The sequence below is a fragment of the Arvicola amphibius genome, chromosome 13 (genome assembly GCF_903992535.2).
Source record: "Arvicola amphibius chromosome 13, mArvAmp1.2, whole genome shotgun sequence".
NCBI classification, from domain to species: Eukaryota; Metazoa; Chordata; class Mammalia; order Rodentia; family Cricetidae; genus Arvicola; species Arvicola amphibius.
Window position 1 is genome coordinate 74,436,176 of NC_052059.1, and position 20,588 is coordinate 74,456,763.

The following is a 20,588-nucleotide window of genomic DNA, read 5'->3' on the forward strand; positions in this document are numbered from 1 at the left end:
CATTTTTACCACTCTGCTTAGTGCCAAGACCTATGAAAAAAATGTACTTTCTTAGAAGTTTCTCTAATGGCCAAAAAGGCCATAAATAACCATTTATTAAACAAACAGTACGGGCTAAAGAAAGAGAAACTGCTACAATTAGGCCCCCGAGGCCCTGAGCACAGCAGCACAGGCTGCAGGACTCCCCTAATCCTTTGCCATACATCACCGGTCCCTGAATTTCCTGAAGTTATCTTCATAATCAAGATGCTATTCTAGCCATTGAGGGCTTTCAAACTATTTTTAATTTTAATTTAAAGAGCAATTAAAGAAAGACAATGGATACGAGGGATAATAAAGTAAGTGATTAGCAGCATGCAAACGACAAAGGCTTAATGATTATATGGTGTTAGTCTCCAAAGGGCTTGTTGAAAGAAAGCCCTTTCTACATGTGGCCGTTCAGCTAATGTGTCTCAACCCACAATTACAACATTGCTGACACCATTAACCAGCGAAACAACATCACTTGGTGAAATCCTTGTTGTCTCATTAAAATGGAAAGGGTCAGGTAATTTACCAGCCTTGTATGTCTAGTTTTGTTGTTGGTAATTAGCAAACATTACCGAGCACAGACTCCCGCTGGGAGATGGAGAAACTTTGTAAAATATTAACGAGGAAAGTCTTTATATTTTGCTGGAAAATTGAAAAGAGGTACAGTTGTATTCTGTGTGCCACTCCCTTGCATGAAGGAAAAGAAGAAAAAAACAAAACAACAACAAAACAAACAATCCAAAAACCAAAAGAAGCACTACCACCAGGAACTCTTTAACTTAGAGAGAACTATTCAGAGTGCGTTGCGAAGCCTTGGTCCAAGTCAAGACCAGTGTTAGCAGTGTCCTGGTGACCAGTGTTTCCTTCCTGTTTACAAAGTGAGTTGGGGAAGGGGAGGAGAGGATAATTTCAAACATCATCTTGATTCTTTCCTCCTCGGATCTTTTGAATGACTCTACTAGTAACAAAGGGAAAGATTATAAGAAAAAGGTTTTCTCATTCTTTTCCAAGGATGGAAGTATATGCCTGTAAATTCTAGTGCTGGGATGTGGAGGCGGGACCATGTTAGCTCAAAGTCAGCCTGGACTACATCAGGACACTATCTCAGTTTTTCCCTCCCTCCCTCCCTCCCTCCCTCCCTCCCTCCCTCCCTCCCTCCCTCCCTCCTTCCTTCCTTCCTTCCTTTCTTCCTTCCATTTATTTGCTTTTTGAGATGCTGTATACACTGAAAGTGTTTGCTCAAAGAATATTTTTAAGCATAGAGGTTGAGGGAATATTTCCCCAGGGCCCAGCTTCCTGTTTGTCAGCTTCCTTAGGGGAAGCCTCATCAAAGCAGGGACTAAGGCCCCACCCCAAATGCTGGCCAATGCTGGGTATATTGTCAGGGAGCAGAATGGGACCTTATTTTTTAAATGGGATTTTTAGAACATAAAACACATTCCAATAAATGTGAACTGAAAATTATGAATTCATTAAATGACTTTGGTATCTTGTGCTATATATAATATTTATACTCCGACTACTGTAAAATATGCTTTAATATCTTTAGGCAACTATAAGAACTTAAATATTTATAAAACGGCTAAAGATAAAGTATGGCCCTCTTATTCCTACATACAGATGATGTAAGGCTTGCAATCAAAGACAATAACCCTCTCTGCCCATTTGTCATCTTAAAGGAGCCGATCAGCCCGCCATCCCTCGTGTACCATCTACATAAGAGTTGTTACCAACATAGACGACTCTAGAGGAGCTTGTGCCTTGAAAACTACCTAGAGTGCTATACTTCACAAAAAAACAGGGCTTTCTGAAAATGGAGACAAAACAATAAATTCGCAGGCAAAACAGCTCCGAGAGGGGCCTCAAAATACAGCTGTATTAATCTCTGGGACATGTGAGGATGGGAGGCATTTTGATTTAATATTTCATAACACAGACACAATTGCTTCCTTGTGTGGCATATAATTAATACTCCTTTCAAAGAGTTGTTTTTCCCCTTTAATTCCTCAGTATCCTAAGTGCAAATAAATAGATAAGAAATACTCTTGTGATAGTAATGTCTTGCTTCAGCAGTATAGAATAGCCTTCCCATAATCACAATAAAAAGAAAGCCATCATGAATTTATAATCACCCAGGGGCCTATTAAAAGTAGAGTTAAGTGTGAAACCTCAACCATGATGCTCTCATCATTTTCCCTTCTTGTTTGCCTTCAGTCATGTAGTTTGACTAATTTTCAGAATTCTTTCCTTTCCCTATGCCAATTAGGTATTCAAAGAACTACTTGTGACCATCTGCATGGGTCTCCCAAGTGGCCACTCGCCCGGTTGCTTTCTTCTGCTCTCTTTGATCAAGATGTGTAGGGTGGACCAGGAACCTCACGGAAGTTTGTGAATCAAAATTTAGGTCTCATTATACCTGCACTTTAATGAGGTTTGTTACATGCCAACCAAACTTCCCGGCCATCTCCCACCCAAGGCTGCCCGTTCTATGGAGAGTAAGCTTCCATAATCATCCACTCTGATATGAGGTTTAGAAATAGGAATCCTGGGAAAGGCAGGGACTGAACTAATGTTTCTCAACCTGGGCTTCATGCTGGAGTCACTGAAGGAGTCACCCTCTGGTATCTGCTTAAATTCTTCTGGGAGGTGGCCTGAGCATTACAGGCTTTCTTACATGTCCTTGAGGAGATTGCACTGTGCAACTAAGGTTGAACGCCAGTCGGTTCATTCGAAAACACATCCACCCACATGTGATTGACTAACCCATGAGCAAGGCACCACGGCATTATGGGACAGTCTCTTGAGTAAGTGCATAATGAAAACTGGATTTCCAATGGCAAGAGAATGAAACTGGACCGCTTTCCTATATTACATACAAAAATTAACCTGAAATTGTTCAAAGACTTGAGTATAAGACATAAAGTGTGAATTAGAGGAAAAGATAGGGAAGCAACTTTTGAATGTGGACTACAGCAATTTGTTGGTTTTTTACTAAAACATCAAAGCTTTAGTAACAAAAGCAAAAATAAACAAGTGGCATTGGTTGAGGCTGAAAAGTTTCCATACACCAAGGGAACCCATCAAACAAATGAAAAGGTGCTGCGCAAAATAAGGGAAAGATCCTTGATAACCAGCTATCTGGTACACAGACAACATCCCAAACAAATAAGGGGCCAGCACAATTCAGTAATAAAAAGCTAACCTGAATCAACTCAACAGAGAAAGATGAGATATCCTGACAAAAGAGAACCCTTTTTTTCTGACTTAATGGTACTGTGAGGGAAACAGAAAGGCCCAGACATTGATTTCACTCTGACAGCAACTTGATCCAAAGGCAGCCAGAATGCCCCATGAGAAAAACGAGAGATTGAAGGGTTTGTCTAGGCCTAGTAAGTGGCAGAGATAGATTTGCACCCAAGTCATCCATCCAAAAGTAAGTAGCACACGCTATGATTAAACTAGACTGTAGCCCAAAGCAACCTCTGCCATCACATGGCAGATCACATGATACTACACCATCTGCATGGCTTGAAAATACCTGGTAGAAAACCTTTACTAGACACATGTAACAAGATGCTCAATGACAAATATGCTTGTCTAGAATGGGAAAATATTTTTTTTCTCTAGAACTTTCCATAAAATACAACTGGAGCATTTAAGGTTTATCAATATCTTTAAGTGCTTTAAAAATCTCCAAACTAAACTCATCTGTAAATTAGATGTCTCCTTTGCAGGAACACTTAGGAGAAAAGAAACTAGGGCTTGAGAACTTGATATAAGCTTTTGCTGGTAAAAGGACAGGTAGAGGCAAAAACGCATTGGGTGGTTGGCATGCTTGCTTGCTAGCTCGAGGCACACATGCTAATTTCAGCATGTGGATTAAATCATGTCTTGGGGAGTTACAAATGACTCACATTAGGAAATGTACAGGGTGCGCTGGAATGTCCCAAACCCTGTATCATTAACTATGTGCAGCCAAACCCTGCTATACACCTGATTGTACATGTCTCTGTCACTTCTGTCTGTAGATATCCCATTAGACTCAGGATGCACGGACAGAGAGTTAACCTCAAGTGCAAGGGAAAATGGTGTGCAGAAAAGGAACTGTTGGTTGATTCACAATCCTCCCTTATCCAGAATTTCACTGATGGGGAGAAGGGAGGGAAGGAGGAAGAGAGGGAGAGATGAAGGGACGGAGGGAAGGAGGGAAGGAAAAAGGGAGGGAAAGAGGGAGGGAGGGAGAGAGGGAGGAAGTGAGGAAGGGAGGGAGGGGAGTAGGGAAGGGAAGGGAGAAAGAAGAAAAGCAGCTAGAGACAGAGTCCATAGCATAACAGGTTCCTCTGGCTTCTTTGACTATATAACTTTGCATGAATTCCATACATCCATATATCTGAACCATTTCTGGAGCTGAATATAGAGGCTTTGGGGGAATAAAAGCTTGTGTTCATTTTCTTTCTTTTTTTTTTTTTTTTTTTTTTTTTTTTGGTTTTTTGAGACAGGGTTTCCCTGTAGTTTCTAGAGCCTGTCCTGGAACTAGCTCTTGTCGACCAGGCTGGCCTCGAACTCAGAGATCCGCCTGCCTCTGCCTTCCAAGTGCTGGGATTAAAGGTGTGCGCCACCACCGCCCGGCTGCTTGTGTTCATTTTCATCTGATGCTTTCTACTGAACCTTCTACCTGGGAAACAGAATCAGTAGTTAAGCCTGGAATATTCTGAACATTTCTCTAAACAAGAAAGTAAAAACCTCAAATGCTCCATACGTTTCTTGCCATCTCCATAGTCAATCCATATTAAGTATAGGTGGGCACACATGTGTGTGCTCATTGTGTCCCCAACACAATGAGTGGTATTTGTGTGTGTGTGTGTGTGTGTGTGTGTGTGCAGGTGTGTGTGTGTGTGTGTGTGTATACGTGCAGGTGTGTATGTGTCTGTGTGTGGAAGCCAGAGACCAAGCTCTGGTGTCTTGCTTCAAGTACCAACTACCTTGTTTTCTGAGCAGGGCCTATTGATTGTCTTGAGGCTTGCTGACTAGGCTAGGTAGGTCAGCCCGCCAGTGAGCCTCAGGGATACACCTTTCTCTTCGTCCCAGCACTGAAATTCCAAATGCATTCCACCACACTTGTCTATTTCACATAGGTCTGGGATCACACAGGCCTTTCTTCGTGTTTGCGTGACAATCACTTTATTAAGCCCACTCCATAGCTCATCCAATCCATATTAATAGAGAAGAAAACCTGCTCAGACAAATCTATTGTTAAGGAAGTCAGACTCAGCACAAAACCGTGCATTTCCTCCTGTCTCACAGCTAGTAAAGACTCAACCCAAAAACTTCCCAGTACCTCTTGTTGCGGTAGAAAGAGCCAGGGACCACTACCACCCCCTCCACTATATAATTCACTGAGACAAAAAAAGATGCAAGACAAACTTCAATCCCTTTAGGACGAAGGTAATTTAGGTGTAAGACATTTGAGTACTTTCTTCCCTGGAATGTTTATCCTCAAGGAAAACCCCTAAAAGTAGATTCACAGAGTCAAGGCCCTGTCTTATCAGAACACGGTTAACACTGTCTTAATTGGAACAGATTGGTGTGGTCATCATCAAACAGTCTGGGTACCAGCTCCTAGTGTTTTTGACTCACTCTGATGTTGGAAGAGACTTGGTTTTCCTGAACCTCACTTTCCTATCTTTAAATTGAAGCAGAACCTCTACCTCAGCAGTTTTCCAGGGTAAATATGCTATGAAAAAGTGGGGGTGCATGGCTCACCCGAATTAGACAGAAAGAAATCACAATTTGTAAAATGAGCATGAATGGGGCACACATACTTGGAGGAGTCAGCGACCATGTGACAGCCTGATGCGTAGGTGATACATTTAGTCCCTTACCAACACTATGCCACATCTGTTTCCTGGCTCTGAAGCTAAGATGCCTTTCACTCTGTTGTCCCAGGCTATGTCCAGTCTGCACGAGGAGTCAACCTGCAAAAGAGTCCTTTGGATTGGAGGAAATGGTTCCATTGGTAACACGTTTGAAGCATAAGCATGAGACCTGAGTTCAGATCCACAGCACCCAAGTTCAAAGTGAACAAACAGACCCAAGTATGAACTCCAGGGTCCATGAACGACCATGGTTCAAAAGTCAAAGATGGAGAGCAAGGTAGGAAGACAACTAATGTTGACCTCTGGTCTCCTTGCACATGCCTCTACAGGTACATGTATGCATGCCTGCATGTTCTCTCTTTCTCATCTATCTATCTATCTATCTATCTATCTATCTATCTATCTATCTATCATCTATCTATCTATCTATCTATCTATCTATCTATCTATCTATCTATCTATCTATCTATCTATCTATCTATCTATCTATCTATCATCTATCTATCTATCTCTGTTTGGAAGGCATCCAGTAAGGTTCAAAGGTGGTTCACACTACTCAGTCTTGTGTTGCAATGGCTCTTGTCAATCCTTGTTTCTCTCAGAGGATCACGTCACCAGGAGATGCTGCTCTTAAGAGGCCCTTTCATGTGACAAAATATGCTGTGTAGGAAAAATTCTCCTAACTTAAAGCCATTTACCAAATAACTGCAGCCGCTGCTTCACCAAACATATTGGCACTAGTAGGCTGAGATTCATCTCGTGAAGTCTTCAGAAGAAATGTTAACAGGGCAGGCTCCTCTCTGTACTTGGGACCCTTTCAGAGCCCTAAGCCAGACTTTTCTTTATTGTTTAGTAAGCTTTTTGTAATGAAATGTACTACTCTTATTATAGAGGATTCCAAATAGGATCTAAATCACAAACCAATAAAAGAAAATTATTGGGCTGGGTATCTAAAGTTACTACCTAGAGGCTACTCCAGTGTGGTATGTATAAATCTCTAAACAGTTAAGTAGAATTGTCTTTCTGGTTTTTGGGATGGAAGCCAACAGCCATTTCAGTTACAACGGAAGGAAAATATTTTAGTGCTGAGCTTTGTTCGTTCAGTAGGCATAAAGAGAAATGGCGCTCCCCCACTGCCATTTCGGAATTGAGAGAGAATATTGTGGTAATGAAATGCTATACGGGAGCTGCTGAAAAAAATGCTTCTCTGGTTTCAGAGAGAGAGGCTGGGTGGGAGGAAACGTGCATAGGTGTGTCTGCAATCTGCGAGAAGCAGAGGACGAGCAGAAAGTGGGAAGGGCAGGTGTTGACAAGTAGGGACATGGGAGTGGGGGACGGGGTGATCTGTGACTCTGATGGGAACTCCAGATGTGCAAATGCTCGCCCTGCACTGGCCACACTGCTGCTCTAGATACAAAGACAGCACAATTCAGGAAGGATGTGAACACTTCCACTAAGAGACCCATGACCCCTGTCCTGCCAAACACCATAGCTCTCCCTTCGGAGCAAGGCTACAGAACATATAAAATGCAGACCCCCGTGTAATAAAAACCAAGGAAATTCCAGAGACCTCCGTTATAAAGGACCACTGGGCTCATCTCATTTAATCGGCCTCTCATCACAGAGATCATGGTGGCCAGAAACTTTCTTTTAGCCCATGACCATAAGATGCTCCCTGCAGATCCCGTTCTGTTTCCTGGGAATGACTTCCTTATGCTAGGTGAGAAAACTAGTTCTTTTTTTCATCATTAGCTGATGGTCCTAGTCTTTGTGCAATGGGACACAAGACACAATGGACCTTTTAACCTGTTCATCTCAGCCATTTGGCAAGTAGCTTGTTGTCACAGTTTCCTCATCCTGGCTGTCCCCTCTGCACCATTATTTTGTTTCTCCTTTTCCCCCTTTTAACTCTTCATGTCTTTTGAAATACCCTTCTGCTGAAATAATCACTGCTCCCAATGAATTAGACCTTCACCAGAAGAATGACCCAATCTCTCCTTAGTACTAGCTTGTGAATGAACAGTCAAATGCTTGTAGTGGATTCCTTCCTGTGAGTTCTGTCCCTGAGTTCCAGGTTGACAAAGTCCTCAAGAAGCCTGCACTTGCCATCCAGTGAGGTGAAGATCCTCATCCACAGCATCCATCCCAAGGGGAATACAGAAGTCACTATGGCTTCAGATAACGAAAGGCTGGACAAACAGGGATGTGTACATGCATGTGTATATGCGTGTGTGCATACATGTGTGTGTGTGTGTGTGTGTGTGTGTGACTGAAGTAGGCGTACCAAGGTCATTTTCATCTATATAGTAAGTTTCATGCAAGACTATCTGGGCAGTTTTTCCATGTGCTCTCTTTCCTCATAAATATTTGTATAGGAAAAGGTCAGACCAGGAATGAGTTTCATGCCCACCATCTCAACAGCAAAGACTATCACACAGTCTGGAGCACAGCAGGTGTTTTTGGAATTGGACAGACTTGTATAAGACATGAAGCACGAATCACAAAAGTGAAGAACCTACAGCAGGAGGGGAACAAGGAAGGCCCCTTATAACTAGCATCCAAACATAGCCCAGGCATTGAACCAGAAAGGGAAAGCTTCCTACAGAGCTCAGCTTGCTCCAAGCACAGAACCCTGCTGGCTTTGGGGTAAGCATACTGCAAAGCTGGATCTCATCTGTGTCACTTCCCAAGACTGTGTCCTATGTAACTAATAGCTGTACTTATCACTTAGAGAGGGTGACAGAAGCAAGGTTGGCAAATAGAGCCAGTTGGCAGGAAACACAGTCTGATGCTCCCACATCATTTCCCTGCCGCTTTTTTCCTTCAGTTGAGGTTTCTCTCAAGTCCTGAGAAGGTTAATATAATCAAAAATATGCCAGTAAAAGAGAAATCATCAAACTGCTACACATGTTAATTCAGGCAAGCTGGCCCATCTATGATCTTCTAGCTGCTTCTCCCAGGTTTGCCTCGCACCTTGCCACTTAAGGGCTGGGACCACAGGCACGTCCAACTGCATCCAGCTGTGGAAGTCTAATCAAACTCGGGTCATAGGCTTGTGCTGCAAGTCTTTTTACCAGAGAAAGCGTCTCTCTGGCCTGGGGGATGCTGTTTCAACTCTGATGGGTCTACTTGGGTATTATCCCACTAGAAACGGAAGAACATCTGCATCCAGTCAAAGAATGGAATCCTTTATTTCATCTGAATCCAAGGCCAAAGAACCTCTGCTCTTCACAGACGCTGACGTAACAATGCAGGCTGTGCAGCCAGCTGTATGGTTCCTCTTGGTCCTCACTGGTTCAAAGTGATCAGGACTAAATTCTTTCCCTTCTTCTCCTTCTTCCCCTGCCCGTGTCTCCTCCTTGGTCCTCTCTTTTTTTTATAAATTTATTTATTTATTTGTTTATTATGTATACAATATTCTCTGTGTGTGTATGCCTGCAGGCCAGAAGAGGGCACCAGACCCCATTACAGATGGTTGTGAGCCACCATGTGGTTGCTGGGAACTGAACTCAGGACCTTCGGAAGAGCAGGCAATGCTCTTAACCTCTGAGCCATCTCTCCAGGCCCCTGGTCCTCTCTTCTTCCTTAGTTGCAGGGCCTTTATCTAGAAGGCAACCTTGAAACCCCTTCCCAGATCCTTATCCATCTTCCCCTTTTCATCCACTGTCCTCTGCAACTCTTTTCTGCGCTTCCAGTCCACCTCCATGCCTGCCTTGCTCCACTCTGCTACCCCAAAGCTGCACACTGAGCTCCATCCCATTTCACAGGAAGCCAGGGTCAAGCTGTATCCTTTTCAAAGATAGATTTATAACTGCCCCGTTATGCCAAATCTTTGACTTCTCCCAGTCCAAACCCTTATCAAGACATTAAGCTACCTTTCTCAGGCTAAGCAGCCCAGTTACATAGCCACTAGTCACGCAGAACCATTTCGTATAGTTTATAGGTGAAGTGAATCCCTCTCCCCTGGCCCGCTAGGCTCAGGTGTTTACTCACTTGTCCCCTAAAAGTGGCAAAGTTTGAAAAGGCTGCGGAATCATTAGTAGGTAAAGCCTTGCTCGGGGAAAATTGATGGGGGTGGGCCTTGGAGTTTTATAGCCCATCACACTTCCTGTTCACTCTCTGTTTCTGGACTATATGAATATTTCAGGTACAATATGAATGACTGGCCTACTCCTGCCACCAGGCATCCTGACGGTAATGGAATATCTCCTGACGGTAATGGAATATCTCCAACCAACTATATGCCAGAACAACCCCTTCCTTCTTTCAGTTGCTTCTTGCTGGACATCTCGTCATAACGGTAAGCGTAGTGGCTACTACTGCAGTTTTACTTTGTTAAGATGAGGAGTGAGGGCAAGTCCAGCCCCTGCATCATGTTCACACCAGGTCCTTCACAAGAGCTGCCTAGCCGCATACGTGGCGTGCAGTGCAGGCCCACCTGTCACCTCTTCTGGGAAGACTCCTGAAGACGTGGGAATCGAGGAAAAGATGCATCCTCTCCCTTGCTAACCTGGTCCTCCTGGCTTTGTATTGTCATCGCCCTCCACCTGCTGACCTCCTCCTTGCTAGTGGGATGCCGAATCCAAGCCATTTTTGTCTTCAGAGTGGCTGGTGCATGGGAGTGGAAGAACCACATACTTATTCCTTTCTTTTCCTTAAAAGAAGCCTTGACCCAAAGCAAAAACAAGGTGTAAGATGCTTATTTCACATTTTTTTTTTTTAAAAAAAGAGCAACTCTACCACAGTCTCTTTATAGGTCCTGATTCCAGAGGCCCCCTGAGAACAAACTCTGCTCTTTCCAAGATCAGACTCCCTTTCTTGTCTTTTAGAACCAGAGCGAAACAGACTGGCAAGAGGCACTATTGTACCAGCTGATTTAAATTGAAGTGTTTTCCCCAGATAAATGCGTGCTAAATAATACACCAGCTCTCCAAGCCAAGGGAAGTGACAGGCACTCTGTAAATAAAGGCACTTAGTTGCTGGTAAGGAGCTGTAAAGTGGTTCTGAGCTGATGTTTGCTGACCAGCAAGAAGCAGCTTCACCTGCTTTATGTAATTGTCACTGCCGTTTTGCCTGCTGTATATTAAAACTGCATCTCATAGACCCAAATGTCACATCGGATATACCATCCCACATGGAATATGCCACCTTCTGCTGTAATTGTTTTTGACAACCAGCCATCACATCTCCTCTCTTTCCAGAAAGTGTCTGGTGCAGAATCCCTACGTTGGGTCAGTTCTGACACCACGCGGGCTAGAAAAAGCGACACGAAAGGGGAAGGGGAAGAGAAGCAAGAATAACACGCGGCGGCAAGTGCACAGACACAGATCCTCACCACAGAGGCCGGGTGCCCTCAATGTTAATATGCCCTTTTCTCGTTCAGCTGCAGCACTTCCGAACAACTGCCCACAAGAGCACAGCAGTTCTCCGTCCACACGTCTGAACCCAGCTGGGTTCTAGAGAAATGAAAGCACGGCTCATGCCTGGGTCAAGGCAGTTGTGGGGTTTTGTCGAGGACCACAGGACACATCATGATGAAACTGGCCTGGCAGGTGCTAGAAACCTCTTTGGTTTTCACTCAGGGGACGTGAGATATATTTCCCAAAATGCAAAGAGCAGCATGATGCCTTTATTGCCTATAATTGCAGCTTCCCTTGGCGTGTGGACCTGTCAGATACTTGGGCGGACAATGAAGTATGAGGCCGCTGGGAATATGAGCTAATCAAAGAGGTCTTAGAGAAGGGAAACAGCAGGGACATTCAGCTCCCCTATCTAGTGCATGGCTAAAAGGAACTCAAACAACTGGGTACAGGGTGAGCTCCAGAGGCAAGCTGTGGGGAAGAGACACTTCTTGCTGCTGGAACTGCCACTGGACCACTGCATACCACTTATACCAGAGGATGATGCAGAGGCCAATAATAGGGTAGGAGATGACAAAGTGAGAAAGAAAAAATGGAGTATTTTGGCTACCAAGTGATGTGGGATTCCCTTCTGTATGCTGTGAATATGATTGGTTAATTAATAAAGAAAGTGCTTTGGACCTAGAGCAGGGCTTAACTTAGGTAGGCGGGAAAAACTAAACTGAATACTGGGAGAAAGGAGGCAGAGTCAGAGAGCAACCACATAGCCCACCAGAGACAAACACTGGGAACTTTACCCAGTATGCTACAGCCATGTGGTGATACACAGATTAATGGAGATGGGTTAAATTAATATGTAAGAGTTGGCCAATAAGAAGCTAGAGCTGATGGGCCAAGCAATAATTTAATACAGTTTCTGTGTGATTATTTCGGTTCTGGGCAGCAGGAACCAAGAAGCAGCTCTCCCCTCCTACAACCAAAAGTTTCCATATTATATCCTTAGGAGTAGAGCTGACTGCTGGTGTCTAGGAGGCACCTGCTGAATTATACTGCTGGCCTGAGGTTAAGAGAAGTACTGCCTGCCAGGCATGCGTCTCAGGCTCTGCCTTCCTCTGCTCTTGGTGGTCCTTCTCATTCATTCAGGTCATGAGATGAACATTTCATGCTAACTGTTGGATACTGGCAATAGAAAGCTCCTTCTCTCTATTCAGGATGCACAGACATCCGGATCAAGACTTCTGATTCATATGGCACCCTCTTCCTTCATCTCCTCAAGTAGTGGGAATGTTGGGTATTTCTGAGGTCTCTTTTATGCAGGTACCAATCCCTTTCGAGAGCACTGTCTTCATGACCTAGTTACCTCCTCAAATTCTCACCTTCCCAGGCCTCCCTATCTCAGGTTAGCATTTGAATACACAAACAGTTGAGAGTCCAGCATTCAGACTGCCTCAGCGTGTGCACTTCCACACACAAAAGAAAGACATCCTTCCTTCCTTCTGAGAGAAAAAAGAATGTCTCTTCTCCCTCCATATCTCTTGCTGGAACTTATTCCCTTTGCTTATTCCTGGTTTCCTTAATATCAAGGCCTTTGAGCACAGGGGGAAGGGAAGATTTTGTGAGTTGGGACATCATACAGAATTTGAGGTAGGATGAAGTTTAAAGGGAGCTAGATGGAACATCTTTGTAACTACACATGTGTGCATTGTCATACATCTGCAGACCTTGGGGTCATCATCATACCGGGAGGACATAGACAGGCAGGTGTGAGGAAGGGCTTCCCTGCCTTCTTCTGTTCTCACTGTCTCTACCCAAAGGGAGAACTGCTCCTTTCAAACCTTTCCAGTTCCCTCAATACTCCCTCCCAGAACAGGAGGCATGTCTGAACTAGCTGATCAGCATGTTCAGTGCGCTGGGTTTGTTAGTGTGAAGATTTCAATAGCTTTAGAGCAGCTTGTACCAGTCACCCAGGGATCTCATTAGAATGCAGAACTGACAGGTAGTTTAAGATGGGCCATGAGAAGATGCCTGTCCAACAAGCTGCCCTAGGTGATGCTCACACCAGGATGAAGGCGAGGAAGACAAATTAAAGAGCAGGGGTTTAAAGGCAGGTACCACATACCAGCTTACTGCACTCACCCCCAGGAAGGTGAGTTTACTGTCTTTCTACATCCTTTCTCCCTAGTGCTCCCCAGGCAAACTGGGCAGAAAGGAAGTTCTATGACCTGTGTGTGCAACCTGACAGAACTTAGAGTCTGTTTCAGGGCCTTGGCATGTTGTTCTCTTGCATGGCTGTGCCAAGGTCTACATTTGGGAGTATCAGGCAGGATGGTAGAATGAAGAGGTCAAAATTAAGCCTCAGACAAGGTTGTGTTAGAAAAATGGAAGCAGGAAGTGACTCAGCTAGAACAAGAGACTGAGCCAACCTTCAGAGAGTTGCAGAAACCCAAGTCAAGGAGGCCCTGATTCCCCATTCCACAAGAAGAGCAAAGAGGGAGGCATTACAGCTGGACCGACAGCCACTGTGAATGTCAAGACTCCCCAGGGGAAGGCCTACACCTCTTCTCCCAGAGCTCAGCAGCAAGGCCACTGACTCTCCAGACACTCTTGCAAGATTAGCTGTGAACATCACCGCTGCTCATGACCCCAATGTAAAGCAGCATTAAGGCCTTTCCTTCCCTTTCACTTCCCAGTCCCTCCTCAGCACCCCTCTTCAATGGCCAGCTTTCCCGTACGGCAGTGCAAGGAAGGAAGAGAACCTGCAGCGGGGAGGTTGCAGGTACTGTGTGTCTTGGTTTTATGGCCATGCTGAGCAGAAGCTAGAAGAGGCTGGAAATGCTGGGCTGCTCAAAGATAGCAGAACACCAAGGTCTTAGCTCCACAATGCAGTCAAGCTTCCAGAAAGGTCTGCATAGGGAGGCCACCCACCAATAAGAAGCTTCCTGCCCTAGCAGCTACAGTTCTCTCAGGCTTTGCTTCTCGGAATGATAGGAGTAGGGCTCCCATTCAGTGGTCAACCATACCCATCCAGCAGGCCCTGCATGACCTACACAGAGCTGTCACTCAGAGGAAAATACTTCATCTCCTATCCTTCCTGATCCCAAGTCCCAACGCCACTCATTATGGGGTTACTTGCTGCGATGATTCCCTGAGACTACAAGAAGGCCTCTTTACTTGAAATCACCTATCCAAAATCCCAGAGTAAATGATAGAGAAGATTGGGGCCAAAAAAAAAAGGCAGTTGTGTGTCATTTAAGGCCTCTGTGCCTCCTACAGTAAAATGCACAGGCCAACAAGCATCATTTCTTGCTACATGACTTCTAGTATCCTCCTCATCCTCACTCTTTAGAGATCTCCAACCTTAGGAGTCTTGGATATGACCCTAACCATAGCAAAGCTTAACACTTCCATTTCAGCTCCACGGAAAAGTACTCACAGGGAAGGGGCAGAGAAGTATACAGCTAACATCTTTAAATGCTCTGGCACTTAGGCAGTGACCCTGGCCATAAAGCCCCTTGTTTGCAAAGGCCAAGAGGGCGGCTATTTCAAAACTCTTTTATTGCATGAAAATGCAACAAACTGGAGGGAGGGAGACGTACACCAGGGTTCAGGTCTACATCTCCAGATGACAGGAAGAACAGATGCTCCTCTCTAAGTCATTGTGGCGACCACAGGTTTCACTGCCAGACAGGCTGATGTGAGCCTCTTTGAATTACTGAGTGAAGGATATCCCTCTTGCCAGCCCCTGTCCCCCATAGGCACAGCAGAGAAGTATTACAGGCTGTCCTTACCTTGGGAATTAGCCTGCAAGACCCCGATGCTGTCATCAAACTGCATAGATTTGATGTTGAGTGACGCCAAGATACATTCCTTGTCCTGAAGCGAAGTATCATCAATATTATTCTGATTGGCTGACAGGATAACGCACATGTCACAGAGGTTGATGTTGACAGCCCTTAAATCAGCCCGACTTAATGGCGTACCCTTTGGCATGGGGGTGGTAGAGAGAAAGAGAGAGAAAGAAAGGGGGGATAGAGGCAGAGAGAGGGAGGGATGGGAGGGAGAGAGAGAAAGAGAGAGAGAGAGGGAGAGAGGGAGAGGGAGAGGTAGAGAGAGGGAGGGAGGGGAGGGAAAGAAGGAAAAAATAAAAACAAATTAAAGATTGAGCTGGAGCTTTGGGACATTATTTAACAAGTATCTTTTTTATGTCTTGACATTAAGCTGGCCTAACTACATTTCGGGGAATAAGGGCTGCACGCTAATCTAAAGGGTAGTCGGTGCTGACGGCAGCATTTCAGGCCAGCTCTCAATACTCAATCAAGCTATTACTAACAAACGCGAGACGGATAATGCCAGGGTCTCCATCTTCCTCCTGCCTGGAAATTGTCTTGATTTAAGTAACTGTCCTGTGGCAACCTCTGCCTTTCAGAATATAACGAGGGGGTGGGTTTCAAATGCCTGTTTATTTAATAGCAGGTCACTTCTGTCTCTGGCAAAAGACAGCATATCCGATTAGAATTTCCATAGCAGCCATGGGGAAATCAGCAAAACAGGGTGTGATGAGGTGGGCTCCTGGCTCTGCTCAGTCGGAAGACTGCAGGAGCCAGTGGAATCAGAGTGCATTCTACAAAGGAGGGAGGGCAAGCTTAGGGCCATAAAATCTTATTGCATATTTTCAGTAAATAAAAAAACCAAGGAAACTACATAATTATCCAACAACGTAAGATTTTGGACATACCTATACAGTAGACATATGTACTGCAAGGACAGCCAGAGCTAGTCCTCCACATACCCATTGAGCTGGAATAATGTCCAAGATAAAGGAACAGTAAGTGGTGGGAGGTGGAGATCGAGAACAATTTAAAAGTTTAACCCCATTTATTTGGGGAAAAAATGAAGCTGCTTGAAGTAAAAATTATATATTTATAAAAGTATGCAAATTCAGAGAAAACTCAGGAAAAACTATACACTAAACTAATAACAGTAATTACCTCTGGGAGAGGAAAGGATGAAGTGGAAAGTTTGCTTTTAACTTTATATACTTCTATATTGTTTGAATATTTTATAACATGAACAGATTTGTATATTACTGGTGCAATTAAAAATAAATAAGCCAGTAAACAGAGATTTTAAAAACCCATGACAGTGTGAGACAGTAGAAATTCCTTTGCAGATGCAAGGTTAATGATGGAGAGCAAGCACAGCTATGATAGGACCAGCACTCTTACAGTGTCCTCCCAAGGACGTTCCAGTAGAACGACCTGGACCATCCCATTCCGGAGAACTCAGTAGCCATACAGCATTATTTCGGGGTCCCATCAAGCCATTAGCATCACTGATATTCTAGATTTATTTAAATTTTTACTTAAAATGTGATATAGATAAACCAGTTGCATTCAACCTACAATTTGTATTAGCCAAGTATTTGCTATCTGCTGTATGCATCTCCTCTTGTTTCCATCACTTAATCACTTAATATTCTGTCTATAATTTGGTAGAGAATATATTATAATTTGAAAGGGCTAGTTATATGACTTTTAAATCATTCATCTCATACCTTCACATTAAACTATGGAGTCCCAAATTGTCTTTTGTAGATTGATGATCTTTGTAATAAAGATGACATGGTATATACATATATATATATACACATACATATGTATATGTAATATGTATATGTGTTTGCATGTGTACACATATGCACACAAAGCCATGGAAAACAAAACAAAGGTCGGGCAGAGGTTGGTCCACAGAAGAGGTTTGGAATTCCATACAGTAGAGATAATTCTCCCCTTTATTTATTTGGTCAATATCAGAAGGAAGATGGGACAGATCAGCATTTCTCTAAGAATTAACCCTGTCAAATTAAAATGCCAACAGGAATCTTATAAGTGAATTCTAGATGTGTATATCAAAACAGGGCAACACTCTAAATTTCACCTAGGAGAGAGGATTTTGACACTGGTATGGTTAATGCATGTGGTGGTAGCTCAACTTCACCCCTGACAAGAGGCTGCACTTGGCTGCAAATTCCTTTTAATAAGGCCTCCCAGGGTTCTGACTTTCTTGGCAGAGCACAGGAGGACTGTTGCATCCTCGGGCCTGAAACCACATGAAGGAGCAGAGGCAGGATCAAAGCTTCAGCAATTACAGCCACCTGGGATTCCCTTTTGTGAATGAAAAGATGAAGAGCAAACATCAAATAGTGCGACCTTGACTCACAGGCAATATGGACACTTTGGGGAAGTTGTGCAGTGTTTCCCACTCTCGCTTGAGGTACTCGATGGAGCCCACAAACACAATGTGTTTGAGCTCATGGTAGTGAAAATTGCTAGCACGGAGCGGCATCACCAGGTTCCGGAGACCAATCAGGGCTGAGCTGACATCCCCAAAGATACAGACTACAACATGGCCACTCAGGACAGTCATGGCGGCTTCACTTCGAGTCTGTAACAGAGGGAAGTGCAAGACTATCAGAGAGGAGAGCTCACAACATCGATATAAAAAAGAAAAAGCAGCATTTGCGCAAAGGAGAACGTTAGTATTGGTTCTGTGCTTACTGTGTTCTATTGGTGTGATTTAGGTGTGCTCTGGGTCTCCCCCACGGGCCCATTGTTATCAAAGTCTTTGTCTCCAGGGTGGCATTACTATATGGCAGAAGGTCTGTGAGTTAAAGCCACACCTTACTGGAGGTGTGGGGCAATTCATGTGGAACTGCCTGAGAGTTCTCATGTGTCCTCTTGAGTTCTCCAGAAACGATCAGTATGAAAAGAGCAAACCTGGACAAACCCATCTCATTTCTCTCTGGTGATGTTTGCTTCTACACATTGCTGCTGTGATCATCTACCACCCACCAACCTTCGCAGAGACCAGGCAAATGGGGCAGACTTTGAACCTCTTCAAAACTGTGAGCTACCTTTTCTCTTTACAAGTTAGCTGTCTCAGGTATTTCATCATAAAACCACAAAGATATCCAACACAACTATTATTTGTACTGCAATAAAACAAATGTTTAATTTAGTTCAGAATAATAGAAAGTAAGTGATTCTTCAGTATCAAATATAAAATTGCACAAGGTGCCCGTTCTATGGACAAAAGTACAAAAGTATACTGGGGGGAAAGGGGAGGAGGATAAAAAAAATAAAACTCAGGTTGCCTGGGGGCTGGAGAGATGGCTCAGAGGTTAAGAACATTGCCTGCTCTTCCAAAGGTCCTGAGTTCAATTCCCAGCAACCACATGGTGGCTTACAACCATCTGTAATGGGGTCTGGTGCCTCTTCTGGCCTGCAGGCATACGCACAGACAGAATATTGTATACATAAAAAAAAAAAAACAACTCAGGTTGCCATGTGAGTCATTTTATAATACCATTCTTTTAGGAAGTCCAATGCTGGTTTAAACCTCCATTTCCATCATGTTAAAGAGCATATAAATTTTTCTAATAATTTTAGTGTATACAATAAGTATGCATGCAGAGAAAGTACCATTTTTTCCTTCTTGATTCTATTTATTGTTAAAGAATCTATAAAATAATGCTGGCAAGGCTTACAAGACAGCTATTATTCCTACTTTGTCATTATATGCATATTATATATTCATCTCTAATTTGAGCAATGGCATATACTATATATATTTATCTCATAAATTTTTGTACACATATGCCCACACATTACCACCTTATTGAACAATAGATTTAAGAAGTATGTGCCATGTAGACCTTTGAGCAGGAGAGTGTATATCAATCTTTAGGAGAATGTGGGAAGGGAGGCCTTAATGTCCATGGCATGGTTGATAAAATGAGATGCTCTTTTAGAGCCTTTTGTGAAGATGATTAAACGGTCCTACTCATTGGTTTGTCTCAGCTGAAATGCAGGGTTCTTTTTTGAGATGTTTCAGTGAGATGGCATAGTCCATCTCTGTATCAGTAGATAGAATGTGATATCTGAGGCCAGAGGCTAGCTGTACTGACCTGTAACTTCAATCTGATAATATCCCACAGGCTTCTAGACATCAACTGAGTGAAAACTGCTTTTAAAATTCACAATGACTAAGAAGAAAAACAAATTAGAAATACCATTATGAGTGACAATAACATGAAATTCACATCCCAATAAAGTTTTATTGGGACACGGTCAACTCATACTGTTTAGGTATTTTCCATGGCTACTTTCATGGAAAGTAAAATTGACAGTTGTGACAGAGATCATATGGCCTGTGAAACTTAAATCATTGAATATGCTCCTCTATAGGAAAAGTAGGCGGGCAGTGATGGTGCACGCCTTAAATAACCCATCATTTAGGGAGCAGAGGCAGGTAGATCTCAGTGAGTTCAAGGCCAGTGTGGTCTACAAAGGTGACTTCCAGGACAGCCAGGGATACACAGGAAAAACCCTGAAGAGAGAGAGAGAGAGAGAGAGAGAGAGAGAGAGAGAGAGAGAGAGAGAGAGAGAGAGAGAGAGAGAGAGAGAACATTAAACCCATGTTCAGACGTTGGGGTTTCCTGGATCATTCCTAGAAAGGCTCACCTTATATAAATACCCACAAGCAGTCACTACAAGGGTCTAGAGTTCAGTCAGCAAAGATAGAGGCCAATGCCTTTCCCCAGCCCCAGCCCTGGGTCCACAGGGGTGATAAAGTCTATGTAGGGGAGGACCCCAAATATCCAGAAAACACAAGGGAAAGAGTAAGAGACTGAGGTCAGAGTGGGGGTGTGCTCTGTTTCTCCTCTCTAGTCAACACTTTCAGCCCCTGCCATCTTTCTTGCTGCATGCTCATACGGTCTATGAGGCTCACAGTGGATTGGGGGAGACATATTCATGCCCACTGCACATACCAACCTCTGTTTGATTTAATCCTTAGCATTGATCAAGGTATTGATTGCTTAAATGCCAATATTGCAATTCATGACAATGTCAGGGTTATTACAGTAACCCCTGAGGAGAGGAGGAAGCTAGTTTTTATTCTCTGGTTATTAGAATAAAGCCGGAGCTATCATCATTGCCACTTTCCCAGAGTAGAAGGGAAACCTGAGACATAAGCTGTATGAAATTTCTCATGAAAAGTGACTGAGGGGGGCATGGAGCTCCCAGGCAACTCTTCCCACTTTGTGGGGAAGACAGGAGTTAGTCAGTCAGGTTGCATGGAAACACTCTGGGGTTGTTATCACTGAAGCTCCTGAATATTTCAATTGGCCTTGTCACCTGAGAAGCTAGTTCTCAACAGGAAAGTGCAAATGGGGTGAAGAATAGAAGCTGGAAATCAAAACTGCAAAAGAGCTGGGCACCAGCCGGCAGAATGGTCCAGGTACAGAAGAGAACCTTGAGAT

General features: G+C 43.8%; 1 protein-coding gene across 1 annotated transcript in view; it reads right to left on the reverse strand.

Moving 5' to 3' along the window:
* Positions 1 to 20,588, reverse strand: part of Kcnma1 (potassium calcium-activated channel subfamily M alpha 1) — a 719,714-nt gene that overhangs the window by 53,583 nt on the left and 645,543 nt on the right. The window contains 2 exon segments of the mRNA XM_042054118.1: positions 15,055 to 15,247; positions 17,486 to 17,710. Coding sequence (XP_041910052.1) covers positions 15,055 to 15,247; positions 17,486 to 17,710 — 418 coding nt within the window.